Consider the following 21,165-nt stretch of genomic DNA (forward strand, 5'->3'; position numbering starts at 1 on the left):
ATTATCGAGATAGGAGTAAAACATGATAGCATAAACAGGCAGGCTCTTGAATGTTGTTAGCTTCTAAGAAGCGTTCCTTTCATATGAGTAGACAGATTATGCTGTAAGTTATAAGGATTTGCATGCCACACACATACTTATGTTTGCTACCCTGGGAATGCCTTCGGTACCGATACAATCAAATCCCTGCTGCATACTTTTTATGACAAGCTTCAAAGCAAAAATGTGATAGAGTTTGGACTCGTTAACAGCCCAAGAATTTGAGGATTTTAAACTTTAAACAAGTAGAAGGAGTTTATTATTTTTTCATTTCACCCATCAGTCATAAATGTATAGGCCCAAGGAAGAAAAGAGAACTATTTTCTTGCTTTCGGAAAGATTCTAAAACTTCCGGACTGACATCTCTTTATATGTCTGAAAACATTTAAGGTCAGGTTGTGATAATAATGGTAGGACATGTATAAGATGGTCTGATCTATTGCTGTAAGAAGCGATTCAGTACATGCAAGGAGAAGACCTGGACCACTCATTTTGTCCTGCCTCTCGTGTCTGTGGCCCCATTGGCCAGGATCAGGACAGTTCATACAGTTAGCTGGTATCCACCTTGAAAGTAAACTCAATCTGTATTTCCAGATACAAAGGTATTTTAGTTTTACACAGTGCCAGATAAATTGGCAGTTTTTGTTGGTTATCCAGCCAGTATGAATTTTCAGTTTCATGTTTGCTCAAGACAATTGTGTTTTCGGTATAACATCTGATGCTAACAGTGTTTAGCTGGATGGTAGAGGACCTGTTTGTTACATGAAGGGAAATGACCAGGTACAAACTTATCAGTGAAAACCTGCCCTTTGAAAATGCCAGCTCCTCATCTCTCAGTGAGGTGCAGCTGGTGAAATTTGAGCCTTGCTCAGCTCTCCATATTAGGAAATAGCCTGCCATCTGCCTGGGGCATTACTTTTTTTCTTATAGAATTCCACTGGGGGAAGGGCAGAGGTTGGATCAGGTGAGGCAAAAATATTTTTGCTAGGCCGCAATTGCCAAATGAGATAGAGTCATTTTATTGTGCAAAGGAAATGAACTCAGCATTAATTAATGTCAATTAATTGTCAATGTCAATTAATTAATGTCTCAGAAAATTAAACCTATATGCCACTTGGGCATCAAAGGTATCTTAGTTTTTGCTTCATCCTAAAGACTTTTATTATTTTGGTCTTTTATCTTGTATTTATTAATGAAAAAAGAACAGAGACTTTTTACTACCAGGTCATTATGTTGGGCAACTAAACACCACCGTATTTTTCTCAGCAGTGTGTTATGAGTTTTTATTGGTTGTGATCAAATTTGAATATCCCAGCCTAGAGCTGCTCAGAAAGAAATTTACTTAATATTTTAAAATTTTAGACATTCTGGGGCACCTGGGTGGCTCAGTCGTTAAGCGTCTGCCTTCAGCTCAGGTCATGATCCCAGGGTCCTAGGATCGAGCCCCGCATTAGGCTGTCTGCTCAGCGGGAAGCCTGCTTCTCCCTCTCCCACTCCCCCTGCTTGTGTTCCCTCTCTCGCTGTCTCTCTCTCTGTCGAATAAATAAAATCTTTAAAAAAAAATTTTAGACATCATTTTATCTTTTTTTCACTGGAAACAGAATTCTAACTTTAAAGAAGAAATAGATCGTGAAACATACACAGGAAAAACTACAAAATTTTTTAATAGGACTGACAGTGGCTCTAATTGGTGATCAGCCTGCAAACTGCTCTTTCCTAGGAGCCAAGTGTCTATATTAAGAACTGAATAAAAATTCCCCAGTGTGATTAAAATTAGTTAGAGCATATAGGAACTAGATAGACACTTAGAATGTTTAGAGATTTAGAATATATTGTGTAAACTCCCTAAATATAAATTAATCTTAAACTGTTCTATAAATGGCTCACAAAGACTATTGTATCTTGGTTGAAAATTATTAAATATAATAGAACAATACCTTTGATTAATCTTTCCTGCATAACATTGCTCAACATCCGATGGCTCCCTGTAATCCAAACCAATTTCCCACATCTTTGTCTTGGGTCTGCATGCTGTCCTCAGATTCCATGGACATGACAAGGACAGTAGCCTCCATGGTGTCAATACAGTGGTCCTTCCTTCTTTCTTACCTTCACTGTTAGCAGTGCTTTTCGCTCACCCCTTCTCAAGAAGTTTTCCATTTCTGGTCTTATCTTTTCACTTTTCTGGCCCCTTTTCTCAGTTTCCGTTGTTATGTCTTCCATATCCTCCTGCCCTCCAGCTTGAGGTGTCTCCCTGGTCAGCCCTGAACCTCTTGGCTTCTCTGTCTACACTCACGCTTAGATGGCCTCTACATTGACCCTCAAATGTATCTGTCATTCCTAAACCTCCCCACTGATTCCAGACTTGTATTTCCAACTGTCTGCACACTATCTCCATTTGGATGTCCAATGGATACTTCAAATTTAGCATGGCCAAAACACAATTGCTATCTTTTGGCTTGAACCTGTGTCTCCCAGAATTGTTTCTGTCTTGGCAAATGGAAATTCAGTTTTTCCGGTCAGCAGCCCCAAAATCCTTGGAGTTATCTTTGATGTCTTTCTTTCAAACACCACATTGAATCCATGAGCAATTCCTGTTGATTGTACTTGACATTTATGCATATTCCAGTCGCTTCTCACCACCACTGCCCCCCAATCCAAGCCCCCAATATTTCTCTTCTTGATTATTACTGTAGCCTCTGTCTTATCTTTGTTTTCTCAATATCTGCCACCCTACAGCCTTCACTCAGAGGTCACACTGTAAGTGAGAACTTCTCTGACTACCCTAGATAAGAACAGTCTTTTTCCAATCAAGACTGCTTAGCCTGCTTTATTTTTTTCAGAGTTCTTAACCAGCCCCTGACCACACAGCTATATAACTACATCTGGTGTGTGTGTGTCTGTACACACACAGAAAAACAATCAGAGCGAGAGAGATTAATATGTGTATATGTGCATGTGTATCAGTGCGTTTTGTAACTTTTAAGTGTTGGTACCATACCAGCCAGAAGAAGCATGAGGTTACAAAGTGGAGGCTCTGAAATCAGAATATGCAGCTTTGATGTGTGATGGGGACACTGGACTAGCTGGGTGACCTTGGGTAGACTAGTTGACCTCTGTGGGCCTTCATTTTCTCATCTGCAAATTATCCATGCTTTAGAGGCTGTTTTAACAAGTAAGTAAACAAACATGTGAAAAGCCTATAAAAAGCCTGTAATTTGAGACCTGATAAAAATGGTCTGATGAGAAAGTCTTTTTCATTTGCACCTGTTTTCACCCAAACTGAATCTCAAAGCAGAAGAAAGCAAAGTGAGCATCCAGCTCTTCTCCACGGCTTTGCCCCATCGTTTTTGTGTGTGTGTGTGTGTGTGTGTCCAGTCAGGGACGCTGTTGTCTTGTTCTGGGCTCTGTCCCCGAGGACTCGGCTGCAGGGCACTTCCTCCTACCTGCTCATGTCCAGGAGGGAATCAGAAACCACAGCTTCTTCCTTCCCGGTGCTGACGATTTCACTGTAATTCTCTTTCTCTGTTTCCCCTTATGCTTTGTGTTTACTGCCAAAATTGGCAGTGAAACTTTAGCCATATTATTAAGTGAATTTTAAGGTAAAAACTATAGGAAGATACTTTCTCTTTATTGTGCTCCAAGGCTGTGAGCCGCAATATGCTGTTAAGTTTTTGGTCAAGCTGTTGTATACACCACCTGCAAAGCATTCACCTGAGGAGTTTGTCAGATGTAGGCTCCCGGGCCGCACACCTGCGTACTTGTGAACCTGAGTTTTGACAGGAGCCTTGGTAATGTTATGCACCCTGAACTGGGAGCCACAGTACCGCAAGGAGGACTTCGGGAATGATTTCTTTTACCCGACTTGCACTGGCCCTGTCCACTTGGACTGCATGCCTTGTGACCATTCCAAAGCCCGCTATGCCGCGGTCACAGAAGGGGGATCCTAACTTACACGTGATACGGAGACAGACCAAAATGTACAAGTAGTTAGCGCTAGGTGGTTGGATACACATCCTTTTTTTTTTTTCTTTTTTAACAGAATGACAATTTTATTCCATGTTGTGTAGCTTCTAGAAAACTCTATCATATGTACACTTGTGAAAAAATGAGAGTGGAAAAAGGCAAATAATGTTTTAGCATTATTAAGAAAATATTCTTTTTTTCTATAGGAATCAAAATGTTCTTTAATTAGATGCACGTCCTTTTTATATTATCTCTCCCATTTCTTCACACAGTTTACCATAAACATGTATTCCTTTCTGAACTAGAGACAAACTCACACATACATCATGTAAAGGCAAACACCCGAAAGAAAATCCATCACTCGCTAGCCCTGGTGTGTCTTAGTGGTGGTTTTATAGGTGATGTTTCTTTTCTTCATCTTGTTGATTTTTTGGTAAATTATTCATCAAATAATTATCTTCAGTTAGAAAATGCTGGTTTCTCTGTAATAGGACATAAATTATGTGTGGTGTATTTGGTGGGGGACTACAAGAAAAGGAAATGATTTAAGGAATTTTACTTGGTAAAATCTTAAGTATCAAAGCATTTATCATAAAAGATCAATCTTATCTGCATTTTTCACACAAGTAATGATCTTATCATGGTAATGCCCTGAGTTTGTAAATACCAGCATAAAATCTGGGACAACAGTGGCATGAACTATCAGTAGATAAAATTGTATTAGTTATCATGTCCTGTGAGATGTACATAGTATGATTATTTGATTTACATGTATGTAATATACTGTATTTGTGTAAATACATGTACACATAAATATGCTTAAAGAATATACGTTAAAACATTGTTAAAATAATGCTTTTGTTAAATACTGTAAGAATTGCCTTTGTTGTACAAGAGTGAATTACATTCTCTTCAGAGATGAGAGCTCCCCATCCCTCCCTATTCCTCTTCAGACAGCCTGAAAGGGACGTGTTGGCTCAACATCCAGGACAACCGCTGTGAGGTGAACATTAATGGAGCAACGCTGAAATCGGAATGCTGCGCCACGCTCGGAGCTGCCTGGGGGAGCCCCTGCGAACGGTGTGAACTAGGTAGGAGCCTGCCCAGGAGCTCCTTCTGGGCTTCTCACTGGAAAGCTGTTGCTTCAGCTAGGCGGGCACCTGTTTCCCTATGTATTTCTGGAGTGACAAAGACTGTAAGATCGTTACCCTCCCTAAAATGTCTTCTCTGGTGAAATTTATTCACTTGTTGAAATATGTATTTGGTTTATCCTTTTACTATAAGCAGACCTTCTGAGCATTTTAGACGAGAAAGAGAATTTCTGGAATTTAGCTGCTGGGTGACTGTCAGTATCCTCCAGTGTCCTTGTTTGCGCATGTCCAAATAGAATGTGATGTCTCTTTCTTTTAAACCTATATGTAAGGAAGTAAAGCTTACTTGTAATTCACCTGACATCGTGAAAACAAAAGTGAATGGTAGGAAAACTGAGAATCTCCATATGGGTCAACCCTGACGGGAGTTAACACAGTGTGTCATGTACCATCCTGAATTGAATGGAGAGCACCTGGAGTCCTTGGCTCTAAGACCCCAGCTTGTGGTTTCTATTCAGTTCAACTTAGATTCCACCGTACTGTTTCTTGAACTTAAAACAGTTACATTTTCTCTTACAATGAAGTAAAAATGTGTCCTCTTGTTCTCATAGATACAGCTTGCCCAAGAGGGTTTGCCAGGATTAAAGGTGTTTCTTGTGAAGGTGAGTGTATACTTGGATGATACTGTAAGTCTTTAGAGCAGTAGGTAAAATGAACATTCACTTTGGAGATATTTATCATTTTTAAAAGCCTTGAAATTGCAATAAAAATACTCAATGTAATCAACAAATGCTTTAGAATAATATTCTCGGAAAACAGCTTAGAGTTCCCCATTTCTCCTTTTTTATGCTGTTGGGTAATTTTGCATCGGGACGGGGTGCCTGGGTGGCTCAGTCGTTAAGCATCTGCCTTCGGCTCAGGTCATGATCCCTGGGATCGAGCCCCGCATTGGCGGGGGTCCTGGAATCGAGCCCCGCATCAGGCTTCCTGCTGCATAGGAAGCCTGCTTCTCCCTCTCCCACTCCCCCTGCTTGTGTTCCCTCTCTCACTGTGTCTCTGTCAAATAAATAAAATCTTTAAAAAAAATTTTTTTTCATGGGGCCATCATTAGGCATAAAGGCACAAAGCAGCTGGGGGAGGAGCATGTCTGGGCGGTTTTATGGATGGGCAAGGCCATGGTCATTTTCACAGCTGGTACCTAGGAAACCCGGTGGTTGCGTTGTGGAATATTTCTGTTCGACTCAAGTAATAATCCACATTGTATTACAGATTGAATATGCTATATGGGAAGACTACACCTGCTTTTTCTATTTCTAACATCTTTATCCCTCTGCTCACTTTATTTCCCTGCAGACGTTAACGAGTGTGAGGTATTTCCTGGCGTTTGTCCAAATGGACGCTGTGTCAATAGCAAAGGATCTTTTCATTGTGAGTGCCCCGAAGGCCTTACGTTGGATGGAACTGGCCGTGTGTGTTTGGGTAAGATTCATGTCTTTATGTATTGTTATGCATGAAACCAGGGATGAATTTTTCTTATTTCTTGGGCATTGACCACTTCAAAATCACTGGGTCTGTAGCTGGAAAACTGGCTTTAAATGAAATATTTGGTTGGGGGGAATCACTAGAGTATATTTTTAAAGTGAATGTGTTTAAATGACATGGATTCTGTATAATATAGGAAGTTGGTCCTGCTCAAAAACTCTCTCAAAAAGTTAGTTTCTTTAATCAGATATTTTAGGTAGTTTCAGTCTTTCACATTGGTCAATGGAATAAGAGAACTATGTATATTTTGAACATAAAAGAAAAATTGGAAACTAGTGTTTGGAGTCAACATTTATCAGTTCATTGCAGCTGCACTCTTAAATAAGACAGTGGGGGAGGTCATAGGCAAGGTTGTTGTCTCTCTTTGAAAACATTGCTTGATCCTAGACATTCCTTTATCACCTTAGAGTTTAAATTTTCTTAATGCTTCATTTTGTAATCTAAAATGAGGAAGCTCTTTTTTTCAACATCTTTAGTATAGAAATGCCTACTTGAGAGGTAGCCTGGCTGTCTCAGCTCTTGGAGCGTGTGACTTGATCTCAAAGTCATGAGTTTGAGCCCCATGTTGGGTGTAGAGATTACTTAAAATAAACACATAAAAATAAAAGCAGAAATGCCTAGTTGACTTTATCATTATCAGGGTCATGCTTAACTGAATCTGAGTTTAATGATTGAAAAAGAAACTTTCCTTAATTCTATATTGTATCTAAATAATGTTTTATTTACTTAAGGGTTTTTTTTTTCCAATATGCATTGGAACAGTAAGTTTTAGTTTGTAAAATAACTGTATATAGGTTTGTATTTGAAATTTAAGCTTGTAGACAAAGCATGAGTAATGACAGTGTTATATTCAAAGATCTTTAAGGTATTTAAATGAATTGGTGATTTTTACTTTATTTTTTTAAAAATCTTTTACTCATTTATTAGAGAGAGAGAGCAAACACGAGCAGGGGGGAGGGGCAGAGGGAGAGGGAGAAGCAGGCTCCCAGGTGAGCAGGGAGCCCTACATGGGGCTCGATCCCAGGACCCTAGGATCACAACCTGAGCCGAAGGCGGACACTTAACTGACTGAGCCACCCAGGTACCCCACACGTATCAGTGAATTTTAAAATTAATAGTACAAGATATTTGCAACACTGTACAGAGTCATTATAATTAACATGAATTTCATTTTAAGCTAATTTTTAATAGTATATTTAAATTAGGATACAAAGTATGGCTATGAAGTCATGTGGAATTGATTAGAAATTATAATATCTGGGAGGTGGACATTAAGGAGGACATGTGCTGTGACGAGCACTGGGTATTATACACAACTAATGAATCATTGAACACTACATCAAAAACTAATGATGTACTATATGTTGGCTAATTGAATTTAAATTAAAAAAAACACAGGAAAGAGAAGAAATTATAATATCCAAAAGTCCAATAATAAAAATTCTTTTCAGATTTTTATTGTTAAATTATCTAAAAAGTTTAGAAAAAAGTAAAGTATCTTTTGAAGATGCCAAATACTATCGTCAGTATGGTCAAATGACTAATAATATCAAATAGCCTTCAGTAACAAAAAGATGTTATATGTGAAGATATATGTGATTGTAAATTATTACTCAACAAAATAAATTCCCAATAATATCACTCGAAATCACACCTTTTATAATGTTCCAAAAGGATGTATTAGAGTTTTCATCCAGGTACTTTGGTTAAATGTTTTTGTCACTACTCGAATTATGGTACAAAAATGAATTGCGGCTGGGGATGTGAGGAGGTTTAAGAAGAGACTGACATTTAGACATGTAAAATATCCTGAGAAGAGAAGTAGAGATAAACTGCTCTGATAGGAACTGATCTAGATCAGGGGTCCAAATTCAAATACTCTCAGGGGCCAGGCAGGTAACATAAATGAGGGAAGTGGTAGTAAGGCATAGTGAGGACCGCAGCAAACTCTAGAGCTCATGAACTATCCAGAGGTTTCCAAATACATATTTTAATTTCTGCCCAAGTCAGTAAAAACATTCCCGGGCCGTATGTGGTCAGTGTACAGTGTTTTGATTACTGAGGCAAATATTGATACGGATCTGTGTAGCAAAGACACAGGATTACTCTGCCAGGCTCTCATAACTCTTTACATATTAAGTTCAAATGATTTTGGGGGTGTTTTGTTTTGTTTTGTTTTTAGCTAATCTCACTTCTTGAGCAAATTACATCAGTGACCTCAGAAAAAGTTTGACTTAGTCCACAGTTCTCAGGGTACCTAAATAAAACTTGTATATCTTGTTAAGATCCTTAGTGACAGTGTTGGATGGGGTCGGCTGTGACTGGGAGTGGCCACTGGGTGCCTTGAGGTCATGAGGCTCCGGAGATTACTGTTGTACCTCACACTGGTAGAGAGCATGGCTTTGGGGCTGGTGATGGTGTGGATACATAAGGCGGAATACCTACTGTGAATACCTGTATTCAGTCTACCAAGTCAAAATGTAAATTTACCACAGTGATTTCTTTCTTTAAAAAAAGGACTTTTTAATTACCATCCTTGGAAATGGACGTGACTGTAAGCTGAGGAGGTTGCTCAAGTTGATGCTACCTTTGCTTGAGCACTTGAAAGAATCAGTATTGACAGTAACTAAAATAGTAAACACATTTATTTGTTTATGTTTATATTTCCATTAGGGATGTCATACTCTGTTCAGCAGTTTCAGGTTTAGGAAAAGATTTAATGTCTTGGAAGGCTTTCATCAAATAAAACATTTGATTAAAGAAAACCTTTTTTATCTCATTATCCATACAGCCAAGTGTTTGGCTGTAGTTGGACCAACAGCTCTGTTGACTAACAGATAAATGTGTCATTTACCGACCATGCTAATTTATCCTATCTTGTGACTCTTGTCAGTCTTCTAAGATCCTGGTATATTTCAAGATTGAAGGGAAAATGTGACATTTAAGCAAATAATTTGGCCCCTGACTAAGGCAAATTTACATAATGCAGGACAAAAACCATACCAAAGGTAAATTTGACAGCAAAAAAATAACTTTAACTGTAAAAACATTTTTTTTTCCTTTGTAAAGCTGTTTTAGTAGTTGTCCCAAGCTGGCAGATAGATTACAGTTGATCATTTACTGCTTCTGACTGGGACAGGACAGAACTGGTCGCAAGCCACTTTAAGCAATTCAGTGAACAACAAGAATCTGTCACTAAAGTAATCTTATTCTTTTTGAAGTGAGCAATACACAAAAGGGATCATGGATGATGATAGGAAGGAGTCTGGTCACAAGGGAATCTTTCCTTCCTGAAGGTGTCTTGTGAAAATAAAGTAATACTGAGGAACCCACCTTTGTTCTCTTCAAGTGACTGTATGGAGTCCATTCCAGGAGGTCAGGGACTCTGTCTTTCACCCATTATCGTATTTCCAGAGCTCGGCATCATGCCAGGTGCTGAGCTGAAACTCAGTATATGAATGGTCAGTGAACGTGACACCTTCATCTCAAACTGTGATTTCACTTGCCGTGTAGACATCCGCATGGAGCAGTGTTATTTGAAGTGGGATGAAGATGAATGTGTCCATCCTGTTCCTGGAAAGTTTCGCATGGATGCCTGCTGCTGTGCGGTTGGGGCAGCCTGGGGCACGGAGTGTGAGGAATGCCCCAAACCTGGCACCAAGGAGTATGAGACCCTGTGCCCCCGGGGGCCGGGCTTTGCTAACAGAGGGGACGTTCTTACAGGGCGGCCATTTTACAAAGGTAACTTTCAGGGTCGCGTTGACCTCTCTGCACCAAAGCTCACCTCCCACTTTCTCTCAGATTTGGTTTTGCTTTACGCATGTAATTTGCCACTTTATTTTCTTTGTTAAACGTGAATTGTGGCTGACCTTTTGGCCCAGGAATATGAATCACCTGTATTGGCTGGTACTGAAGTAAAGATGTAAAACACGCCACTAATCTCACTTTTCATACATCCGTCCACACTGTATCTCTGCTTCCCTTAGCGCAGCCTGACCAGATGCAGCCCTGATGGAGCAGAAAGCTCCCTATCCCCCCCCCCCCCAAATGAATGGTCAGAAAGAAAGAGATCAGAACCCTTCACTAAAAAGGGTTGAAACTTTCTCTGTGGCATCCATGTGATCACTGACGATGTTGAGGGCCCCCGTTTGGACTTGGGAACATTATTTTCCATCGTGATAGCTTTTCAGCTTTCACCGAGGGACCCACACTTTTCAATCAACTGGCTCTCCATTCCTGCTTTGTTCTGCTTTCAGATATCAATGAATGCAAAGCTTTTCCTGGGATGTGCACTTACGGCAAGTGCAGAAATACAATTGGCAGCTTCAAGTGCCGTTGCAACAGCGGCTTTGCTCTGGACATGGAGGAAAGAAACTGCACGGGTAAGACCGCTCTTTTGCTGGATTTGGCGGACCCTGGCTCTCTTCTTTTGCTCTGTTGGAAAGTACTGCCTTCGAAAAAAGCCCACGTTTGGCTTCTTGGGTTTTATTCCCTGCTCTTAAATCGCTTCTCCAAACCAGCTCTTGTGAGAGCAGCACAACAGCATGAAAATGCTGTTTTACCTGAGGAACAACAGAAAAATAGGATTTCCGGGAGGATCAATACACTAGAGCAAGCACTAATTGTCTAAATGATACGTAATATCTCTTAAGAATGTGAAAGTTTGTAGTAGAGCAGTTGTAACTTATTTTCCTCATCTGTGAAGAGTTTTCTCAGTAATTATGCTCCAGTCACCATCCATATATCCCTGTCCATACCTGTTCCCTTTAGTTTGACAAGATAGGAAGTCCAGAGTTTTCTATGACATTAAATAAATTATTCCAGACTCTTGAACTGTATCTCCAAGATCTTATTTTCACAACTCTCTTTATTCATCCCCTCCTTGGGCTTTTTCCTTCCCTCTGCCCTCACCCCTGCTGATTGCCACTGAAATGTGCTTCTTTTTTTTTTTAATTTTTTTATTGTTATGTTAATCCCCATACATTACATCATTAGTTTTAGATATAGTGTTCCATGATTCATTGTTTGTGCATAACACCCAGTGCTCCATGCAGAACGTGCCCTCCTCAATACCCATCACCAGGCTAACCCATCCTCCCAACCCCCTCCCCTCTAGAACCCTCAGTTTGTTTTTCAGAGTCCATCGTCTCTCATGGTTCTTCTCCCCCTCCGATTTCCCCCCCTTCATTCTTCCCCTCCTGCTACATTCTTCTTCTTCTTTTTTTCTTTCTTAACATATATTGCATTATTTGTTTCAGAGCTACAGATCTTCATCATATCAACCCTTATTTTTGTACATATATAAGTTTTTCTTTCTTTAAAATTTTAGGAAGGACTTTCTTTTAACAGACCAAAATACACCCAAAATCTAGTGTGTGGCACTGATCTATAAACCAGCCTGATCATATTTGATCACATTCTGTTTTTGTTTTGTTTTGTGCAAGACTGTTGAAATGTGCTTCTGACTCCTTCCTCACTCTCTATTGTGGAAGGTACTGGAGTCCCCAGGTCGCCGCCCGCCTCGACCATCCCTGGAGCGTTTCTGAACTTTCCGTCTCCCTTGCTGCCCCAGATCCTCACCCCCCATTTGGCTTTCCTGCTTGGCTCTCAGGCTTCTGATGAGGAAGGAGCCACCTGCACCTCATTCCTTCGCCTTCAGCTGGACTCACGGCTGCTCAGCAACACCATTCACCTCTTACATCCCTGACTGACTCTCCACTCCACCTGTAGACCTCCTCTGACCCGCACGCCCTCTCAGGCCCCTGCTCACTGCCACTCTTCTTTCTTGACATCCACTCTCACGGCCAGATCCCTGCCCACACCCGCCCCTCTCTCGGGCAGTGAGATTTCATGTTCCACGGTTTTCCGCTCCTCCGCATGCCCTCCCCCTTGCTGCACCTGTTCCAGCCCTTGTCAGCAGGCTCCCTCCTCTTTCTGCAGCACTTCCCTCCCTTTCCTGTTGCTTTCCCGGGACCTGAAAACAAGTTCATGCCGTTTCCTCCGCCATCTTGTCCCTCATGCTGCCACCCCGTTGCCCTGCTTTTATCTCTCACCTCTCTCTCCTGAAGAGCCGTTTACTTTCTACATCTATGTAATTTTGACTTCTGCCCTCCCTCGTTGAGGCACATATACATTCTCTCACAGAACACCTTTGTCAGGTTGAAAAAATACCTTTCTCTTGGTTCATACTCTCCTTGACCTCTCTGCTGGCTGCAGCCCCTCCTCGATTTTCTTCTCTCTTGGTCTCTGTGGTCCTTCCCTGTCTCGGTCGTCCATCTGTGCCAGTGATGTGTCTTTGTTCATCTTCACAGAGTCTTCCTGCCCTTGGCATTTTCCAGAGTCCTCCGCCTCTCACAGCTGCCTATGGCCCCCTGCCTGCACAGGCAGGCTCTGTCCTCTCCTCTGCCTCAGTGCCACACTTGCACCTGCCATCCCACAGCGCCTCTTCACTTTAGCCTCCCTTTGTCCCATCCCCACCCTTCCTCTGCCTAGCGACCTCCTTGTCTATAGCAATAGCATCATTTCACTCAGGATCGAGGCCTCAGATCTAGTTTTGATCTCTCCCTGTCTGGGACAAGGAAGAAGTTATGTATATTTTCCATCACAGTGGTTGTTCCAAGTACTATACTCTTTGTTCTTTCTTCAAGACTATTGTAGGTGCTGGCTCGGCTCCTCAGGAAATAGACTCTGAGCAGAGATTAGCCTGCAGAAGGTTTACTAGGGATTGCTCTTGGGATCGACACCTCGGGGAGGGAACGGAAGAAAGCAGAAGTGGGCTGGGCGGCCACCAGTCCCAGTGTGGCCCTCAGCCCACCCCACCGGGAGCTCTGGATCTAGGATGGCCGGTCAGAACTGTCTTAGGGCAACAAGACTAGGTGTCTGTGGACCTGTATGGTCAGTCTTTGGATACATCTGCCCAGAGAAGGGGTGTGAGTATGAGGAATGTTCCTCTTAGCTGAGGCATTTCTGGAAGATAGTTTACATCTCAGGGCTTTGTGCCCCAAAGCCCCCCAGAAGCAGCAGGGGAAAGGTGAGTAAGTCCTTCCTTCCTAAAGGGGGAACTGGGCAACACGTGGCAGTATTCACTGCATGGCAGATTCTTCCAGGGTCTTCCATGCCATTGATCCTTCATGTTCACCAACCACCATGTGTTACTGCCCACAAAGCAACTTTCAGTGACTCACAGTTTTAAACCTGGGTGAAGACAGGGTTCTTCCAGTTTTTGGTGTGAAATTAGCCAAGTTACTTAATGACTCTGAAACTCGTCGCCTTTGACTGTGTAAGAGAGACATTTGTTGGTCACACTGCAGTGTTGCGGTGTATAACGTGAAAGGACAGCAGGACACTGTTGGCCGTCATTCTTCACAACATTTAAAGCCCGTGTTCTTTTGGCACCCTCACTAATCACACCCATCCTACCTGTCCTTGCGCTATCAACCTCTGCCATCCAGGCACTCTACAATGGACTGTTCTCTGAAATGCATTACTTTTCTTCACCTGTGCACTTTATCTCTTGTCCTATTCATTCCACATCTTTAAAGTTAGAATTTCTTTTTTTTAAAGATGTATTTATTTATTTTAGAGAGAGAGAGAGTGTGCGCGTGAGCCTGGGGAGGAGCAGAGGGACAGAGAAACTTTAGCAGACTTTTCATTGAGCTTAGAGTCCAGTGAGGGGCTTGATCTCAAGTCCCTGAGATCATGACCTGAGCTGTAACCAAGAGTTGGTCATTCAGCCAACTGTGCCACCCAGGGGCCCCCTAAAGTTAGAATTTCTGTTCAAAGGACCAGTTCAAAGCCACCTCCTCCCAAAATACCAGTTTTTAGCAGAAAACCGTTTCCATGGATACAGCACTTTGTATGAGACAGGCACTGTTCTCAGCGCTTGACAAATACTGGTTCACTTAATCCTAGCAGGTGGGTTGTACTATACTCCCCATTTTACAGATGTGGAAATTGAGGCACACAGAAATGAAATGATTTTCCCAAGCCTCTTCACCCAGTAGATGATAGAACTAGGATTGGTACCTAGGTGTCTGCTTCCAGAGTCCACACTCCACACTGCAGCAACCAGCACATCACGTCAGCCAGAACGTGTCTGTGCTCTGCCAGTGAGTTCATTCTCTGTTCTTCAGACATCTCTAACTACCAGTTTCTGGATACTGATCGACAACAAGCAAGAGAATCAATATGCATAGTGTTAGCTGCCTAATTGAATCAGTGAATGGTGTTAAGAATTTTGTTTAAAAGCATATCTTCAGTATTGCCTGTAATTTGGGAAATAAATAAAGACCAAATGCTGGGAGAAAAGCATTTGACGTTCTGAGACTGAGACACCCAAGAGAGCATGTACAAGTTACCCCCTGATAAATCCTGTGATAGAAGGACTTCAGAATTAAAATTCACCAAAATGAAGAGATGCCAGCAAAGGCATTTTTTCCTACAAAAACGTTCCTGACAAAAAAAATTTTTTTTTTAAATACATCATGTTTTCTCAATTATATTTATAGACATGACTTCTCTATGAAAAAATCTCAGTTACGAGCATGGGATATTTCTCAGAGAATCTTGTTTTTGATAACATAAAAGCTGCCGTTGAAGATTCTTATTTTCCGTAGTATGTAGAGCGACGAACACATCATTTTTCTTTATTTTTATTTTGAGAACTCAATCAGTAGCCCCTCCACATCTGAACGTGACAGAAAAACAGACCCCGGAGCATATTTCACAGCTCCGCCATGTATGTACACGGTCTAGCTGGAAGTTGGGGGGCCACGTCTGCCTCTGAGGCTGGCTGGGTGTGCTGGTCACCAGCCACCCCGCTGCATGCCCAGGACTTCATTCCATGTGTCCACTGCGTCCTCATCTGCCACCTGCCTTATCTGGCTCATACCGCAGTTGCTCTGTTCATCCCTCTGTTACCACTTCTAAGCCACAAAGAGAAATCCACAATTCCAGAATTCTAAAAGGCCAACGCACACCTGCCCGTTGGCCGTGACAGTTTTGGCAGTTGGGGAAAGGAATGTGCCCAGGGCCCCGTTCGCCTGGAGCTGACCTCGGGCACGCGGAGCTCCTTACTGCTAGCCGCTGACTTCGCCGGCGCCCCCCGGGGGCTGCACCTTCCCCGGGAAGGCCGCACCTGCCTCACTGCTCTGCAGTACCTGCTCCTCTCATGCGGTTTTTTTCGTTTCTTTTCAACCCCGTGACTCAGACATTGATGAGTGCAGGATTTCTCCTGACCTCTGTGGAAGCGGCGTCTGCGTCAACACGCCAGGCAGCTTCGAGTGTGAGTGCTTCGAAGGCTACGAGAGTGGGTTCATGATGATGAAGAACTGCATGGGTAAGTGTGCTTCAGCTCTTCCCGTCCAGTCTCCAAGCCAGGGAGCTCGACCTTGGCCTGTGTCCGAGCCGTTAGCAGCACGCTTGGCCAGGCGCTGTGGTGAGCGAGAGAGCAGATTTCAGTGTCAGACAGGAAATCTGCTCCGAGATAACTCTCGGGGAGCCCCAGCCTCTTGGTGCCTCGGTGGCAGTGAGATACTGAGACTGGGTTCTGTTTGTTCATAGAATCTAAAATGAGCACAGACTAATACCCACAAGGGATTCACTTAACATGCATGACCTTGGGGGGTGACCCCAAATTTATATTCAGCCACTCAAATCCCATGTTATTTCTTTTTTTGTGTGTTATTACAATCCCTTGGTACTGCCTACCTTTTAGTCCATATTTAGTGACTTACAGGACTCACCACACGGGACATAAAAGGTGATCAGTCTGTGATTTTTCCTTTACTTTGATTAGTGGTATGGATAGCAATATATGGTGCCTGGAATTTAGGGTGATGTGAAACAAATATTGTTTATTTTTATCTCTTGTGAGTCTGCTTGTTTCATGCAAGTCAATTCCCTGACAACTCAGTCTTTAAGAAAAAAGCTTACCATTTATTTACTGGTAGTAGAAAAAGTGAGGAGAACATTATCCAAACCTCTTCTGAAACCTGTCTCTTACGTTTGAGTCCCACTTACCTCAGATGATCATCTCTCCCCCCATGCTGTGTACGTGAATGTTTTCCCCTCAGAGTTCTTTAATGGATCTCACGTTTTTACCTTTCAGACATTGACGAATGTGAACGTAACCCTCTCCTTTGTAGGGGTGGAACCTGTGTGAACACTGAGGGCAGCTTTCAGTGTGACTGTCCATTGGGACACGAGCTGTCACCGTCACGTGAGGACTGTGTGGGTGAGTTTTTGTCTCCTCAGCACGTAAACCCACCCAGCTCACCTGGTGGAGATCCTAAAGATCAGCGGTCAATTCTAACAAATTTGTTGTTTTGGGCACGTGCAATCTAGCTGGTTCAAAGTTGGAAATTCAGAGCCCCTTTATTTGGATTCGGGCTGTGTCCTTAGAGAATGTCTCAGTGGCACACTCAAAGGAGCCGGCATTGTCCTGGTGACCCACTGTTTGATGACAAGCACGCCTGTGGTGGGACCCTGTGTCAGGCCACGTAGGTCCCTCCTCCACAGACGACAGGCTGGGGAAGCTGCTGATGTTGGAAGGGCTGTTCCCTGAGGGCTCACCTGTGCATTCCCCTGTGCGTCTCCCTGACATTCATTCAGCACCCCCGTGTCTGTCATCACGGGGTCTGCTCCTGTGTGTGGGAGCACGTGAGCTCCCTCCTCACCCTCCTGTCACAGAAAGATCCTGGTCTCTTCGCTGACAGAGCTGAGGGGCGGCGGGTGGCAGGGGTGCAGTGAGAACACCAGCTGGTCTTGCTGGTCTTGGAGCATTCCATCCAACAGCTTTTCATATGTATACGGAGGCCTCTGGGACTCCTGAGCTCTGGTGTGTTGGTTTTAAAACCTTGATGTGCTCAGGAAACATTTTCTTCACAGAAAATCTTTCCTGCAAGTGTCAGCAAGTAAAAACGGTTTAAAACAGAGCAGATGGCACACCCCCATTTCAAAACAGAATTTGAGCACACCTTTCCACTAGACATGTATTTATTTATAAACCCTATTTATATTGTTCTGCTAATATATTAGGTGAATCTTAAATCATACACTAAACAGACATTTTTTAAAAGGTAAATTGAAAAAATTTTAAAGTTTTTTTTTTTTTTTTTAAGATTTTATTTATTTATTTGAGAGAGAGAGAGCCAGAGAGAAGGCATGAGCAGCGGGGAGGGGCAAAGGCAGAAGCAGAAGCAGACTCCTCGCTAAACAGGGAGCCCGACATGGGGCTCGATCCCAGGACCCTGGGATCATAACCTGGGCCAAAGGCAGGCGCTTAGCCAACTGAGCCACCCAGGCACCTCTAAATATTTTTATTTCATTTTAATAGTGGTACTAAAACTTTTTCATAAAGATGATTGCAGAATATTTGTTCATCTTTGTGATTCAGTGAATCAGAGACCTGTTTCTAACTCGAATTTATTTTGTTAGTTTTCATGGATCCTATAGCTAAAAAAAAGTACCCCTTACAGGTGTATTATATAATATAAGATGCATATTTTTGCACATTTAATGAAATATGCATTTCATGATCATAGATATAAATCCACATGTCACGTAGTCTTCTTGGTAATTTTGAGAATCTGGGATGAAGGTCTAATTTTACCCAATGATATTGTCATTGTTTCTACCTTCCGCTGTGTCTCACGAATAGCTTGTATGCTACTGTTTTCTTGCTGTTCTCTTATAATTGCAGTAATAGCACTACTTGATTCCACAGACCTTTGCAGAAGTTTTTTTATAAGGCACCTGCCTATCTTATAAGGGTTAGTTGATTTTAAAGTAGGTGATGTAGATCCACCTATCGAGGCACACTAAACACAGTAAGATGGAAACACACAAACAGTGCAGGCCCTGGTATCAGGCCCTGTGGCTTGGGGAACCAGCCTTCTTCCCTCAGGATCCTCCACATTATTGAGGCAACTCTTGACCATCTAATAAAGACCAGGTGAGCATGCCAGGGTAAATTCGTATATTAAATATTAGTGAGTTTTATTTCTGGCATGTGCTACATGTACATGGTCTCATGTTCACAACCCAGATGTGGCTACTTAAATTTAATTAAAATTTGGTAACATTAGAAATTTAATTCCTGGGGCACCTGGCTGGCTGCGTTGGTAGACCATGTGACTCTTGATTTTGGGGTTGTGAGTTTGAGCCCCATGTTGGGCAAAGAGATTATTTTTTAAAAAATTAAATTAAAAAATGTTTTTAAATTTCAATTCCTTAATCATTTTGTTCATGCTTCAAATGCTCAATAGCAGCTATGTACTGGATAGCAGAGATACGGGACAGTCCCATCAGTGTACAGAGTTCTACTGGACGGTACCGTCTTAGATAGAAATACATATTGCAGTATTTCCTTTGAATGCCCCAGGAGATCATCTTACTTCCCCGAAAAGTACGCAAACCACCGTGGGGACCAGTAGTCACGTGCAACATTTCTTGGTACTTTAAATGATACGGTTACGGCAAAGACATTAATGCTGTGTATCTTTTTATAGATATAAATGAATGCTCCCTGAGTGACAGTCTCTGTAGAAACGGGAAATGTGTGAACATGATTGGAACCTATCAGTGCTCCTGTAATCCCGGGTACCAGGCCACACCGGATCGGCAGGGCTGTACAGGTGAGTGTCCCCCAGATGGGTCTGCAGCTTGCATTTCTCAAATCAGGCTAGGTCAGCTCCTGGCACTGAACTTACTGTAATGAAGCCAGTGGAATGGAAGCCCTTTGTCCTAAACACGAATCTCAGAATGGGGACAGAGCTGTAGGATGGCATCGTTTGTGGTTTTGCAGAGGAGTCTCTGGTTTTATCATGGAAAACACCCTAAACTCCCTCACTACTGCATTTCTGAGTTCTGTAATCTTAGGCTCCTGGGGCTACATGACCAATAGAATGCTTATCTAAAAGGAAGTAGAAAGAGCTAGGAGACACCAATCGTGTAAAGATAAACCAACCCAATAGCAGGGAGAGAAATCCAAAGCCATTTAAGCATTATCTGTTTAAAGAGAAGAAAATCTCCCTTCCTTATTTTTTGTTGTTGTTGTTGTTTTGAAGGAAGCAGGTCTGATAAGTCACGGGGTCGCAATGTTGTTTTCACAGATATCGACGAGTGTATGATCATGAATGGGGGCTGCGACACACGGTGCACGAATTCAGAAGGCAGCTATGAATGCAGCTGCGGCGAGGGCTACGCCCTGATGCCCGACGGGAGGTCGTGCGCAGGTACACCGCGGACAGCTCCCCGGTCTTACCTCCCAAATCTCGCTCCCCGTGTTTGGAGGGGGTCTGGACCGGAAACACGGGATTTGAGCTTACTCAGAGTCGTTCTTGTCTTTATTTAATGCTAACTTTCTGTCATCAGATATTGACGAATGTGAAAATAATCCTGACATCTGTGATGGCGGCCAGTGTACCAACATTCCTGGGGAGTACCGGTGTCTGTGTTACGACGGCTTCATGGCTTCAATGGACATGAAAACGTGCATTGGTGGGTACCATGAAGACGGGATCAATGCCACGCGTACATCTGCGCGCACACACACACACGAGTGCACAGACCTACAAGCACGAGAGGAAGAGGCTTTTTCACTTACTTTAAAAATTCAGGCAGCTGTATTACAAGATGGGAAAGCTGAAACGGAAGAACTATTTGAACATAATTCTAGAAAATAATACTATGTCTTGCAAATAGATTATGTTTTAACGTTTGTCTGTGTATTTTGATAGTAGGCTCTTCAGTTTAAACGAGAGCTTTCACATTCCTAGGATGAACAAGTACTAACCAAAATATTGAAAATAAATTTTCTAGATGTGAATGAGTGTGACTTAAATTCAAACATCTGCATGTTTGGGGAATGTGAGAACACCAAGGGCTCCTTCATCTGCCACTGTCAGCTGGGTTATTCCGTGAAGAAGGGGACCACAGGATGCACAGGTAGGTCCCAAACTAGGACCCTGTGTGCTTTGGCTTCTCCTATTTCAGAGGCCAACCTTCAACGTCATGGGTTCCTTTGCACCTGTGAGACCGTGACCCACACCAGGTGGTGACCGTGCGATGAGCGTCTGCCCCAGAGCACGTGTGGAGGATGTGTCCCCTGTCTGGTGGCACGGTGTCTCAGCCGGAGCGGGCTGTGGTCCGCCGTCGGAGTGGGGGCAGGGGCGTGCGGTCCGGGCTGGTGCATCTGCCGGGCGCCGCTGCTGCTGTTCGCACTGTTCACTTTCTTAGGAGGCCCGCGGCCCCCACAGGAGACCTGGAGCCATCCCACGTGTTGCTCGTTTTGCAATCCTTCTGACTGGACAGAATTCATGCAGACTTCTAGTTAGACCCTTTGCCTTCCTTTCCCCCATCTTCCCCTCTCTTTTTCCCTCTTCTCTTTCTATTTGCTTTTGCCCTCTCTTGCCTTGGCCCCAGCTGACCCTCTCTTTTCTTTCTTCACTTTCTTTCTTTGCTCACCCCATCCACTTTGTCTCTTGTTTCCTTTCTCTGTTAAATAAGTTTTGAGCTTTTGCATAAA

At 42.8% G+C, this 21,165-nt stretch overlaps 1 protein-coding gene across 3 annotated transcripts in view; it reads left to right on the top strand.

The window, feature by feature from the left end:
- The window catches only part of FBN2 (fibrillin 2), a 247,723-nt gene that overhangs the window by 162,740 nt on the left and 63,818 nt on the right, over positions 1-21,165 (top strand). For all 3 annotated transcript variants that reach the window (XM_032425314.1, XM_032425315.1, XM_032425316.1), the window contains 11 exons: positions 4,959-5,096; positions 5,708-5,758; positions 6,450-6,575; positions 10,152-10,379; positions 10,895-11,020; positions 15,847-15,975; positions 16,747-16,872; positions 19,148-19,273; positions 19,751-19,873; positions 20,013-20,138; positions 20,460-20,585. In XM_032425314.1, the coding sequence (XP_032281205.1) occupies positions 4,959-5,096; positions 5,708-5,758; positions 6,450-6,575; positions 10,152-10,379; positions 10,895-11,020; positions 15,847-15,975; positions 16,747-16,872; positions 19,148-19,273; positions 19,751-19,873; positions 20,013-20,138; positions 20,460-20,585 (1,425 nt within the window). The remainder of the gene's footprint in view (positions 1-4,958; positions 5,097-5,707; positions 5,759-6,449; positions 6,576-10,151; positions 10,380-10,894; positions 11,021-15,846; positions 15,976-16,746; positions 16,873-19,147; positions 19,274-19,750; positions 19,874-20,012; positions 20,139-20,459; positions 20,586-21,165) is intronic.

This window comes from Phoca vitulina, unplaced genomic scaffold (genome assembly GCF_004348235.1).
Source record: "Phoca vitulina isolate PV1807 unplaced genomic scaffold, GSC_HSeal_1.0 scaffold32, whole genome shotgun sequence".
In the NCBI taxonomy this organism is placed as follows: domain Eukaryota; kingdom Metazoa; phylum Chordata; class Mammalia; order Carnivora; family Phocidae; genus Phoca; species Phoca vitulina.